This window comes from Buceros rhinoceros, unplaced genomic scaffold, assembly GCF_000710305.1.
Source record: "Buceros rhinoceros silvestris isolate BGI_N320 unplaced genomic scaffold, ASM71030v1 scaffold19916, whole genome shotgun sequence".
Lineage (NCBI taxonomy): Eukaryota > Metazoa > Chordata > Aves > Bucerotiformes > Bucerotidae > Buceros > Buceros rhinoceros.
The window spans coordinates 2,797-3,246 of NW_010417336.1; the positions used below are offsets into that span (position 1 = coordinate 2,797).

General features: G+C 65.3%; 1 protein-coding gene across 1 annotated transcript in view; it reads left to right on the plus strand.

Moving 5' to 3' along the window:
* The window catches only part of LOC104495232 (steroid 17-alpha-hydroxylase/17,20 lyase), a 3,763-nt gene that overhangs the window by 2,790 nt on the left and 523 nt on the right, over nucleotides 1–450 (plus strand). The window contains exons 8-9 of the mRNA XM_010138181.1: nucleotides 47–148; nucleotides 230–333. Of these exons, the coding sequence (XP_010136483.1) occupies nucleotides 47–148; nucleotides 230–333 (206 nt within the window). The remainder of the gene's footprint in view (nucleotides 1–46; nucleotides 149–229; nucleotides 334–450) is intronic.

Sequence of the window (450 nt, forward strand, 5' to 3'; positions counted from 1 at the left end):
AGAGGGACCAGAAGATTGGCCTGGCGCGTCCCCCCCCCCTCAGCGCCCGCCCACTCCTGCCCTACCTGGAGGCCACCATCAGTGAAGTGCTGCGCATCCGGCCCGTGTCTCCCCTGCTCATCCCGCACGTGTCCCTTGCTGACACCAGGTGAGACCCCCTGGGGTGCTGCCAGGGCAGAGCAGAGACTGGGGGATGGAGTGATCATCTCACTCTGTGTTCGCCTTGCAGCATCGGGGAATACTCCATCCCCAAGGGGGCCAGGGTCATCATCAACCTCTGGTCTGTGCACCATGATGAGAAGGAGTGGGACAAGCCTGAGGAGTTCAACCCTGGTGGGTTGGGTGCTCCCTGTCTTCCCCGGGGGACAGGGAACGGCCGGGTGGGCACAGCAGGAGAGGCTGAGCCTGGGGCGGGGCTTGGTGGTGGGAGGGGGGATCCTGCTGCCTGCT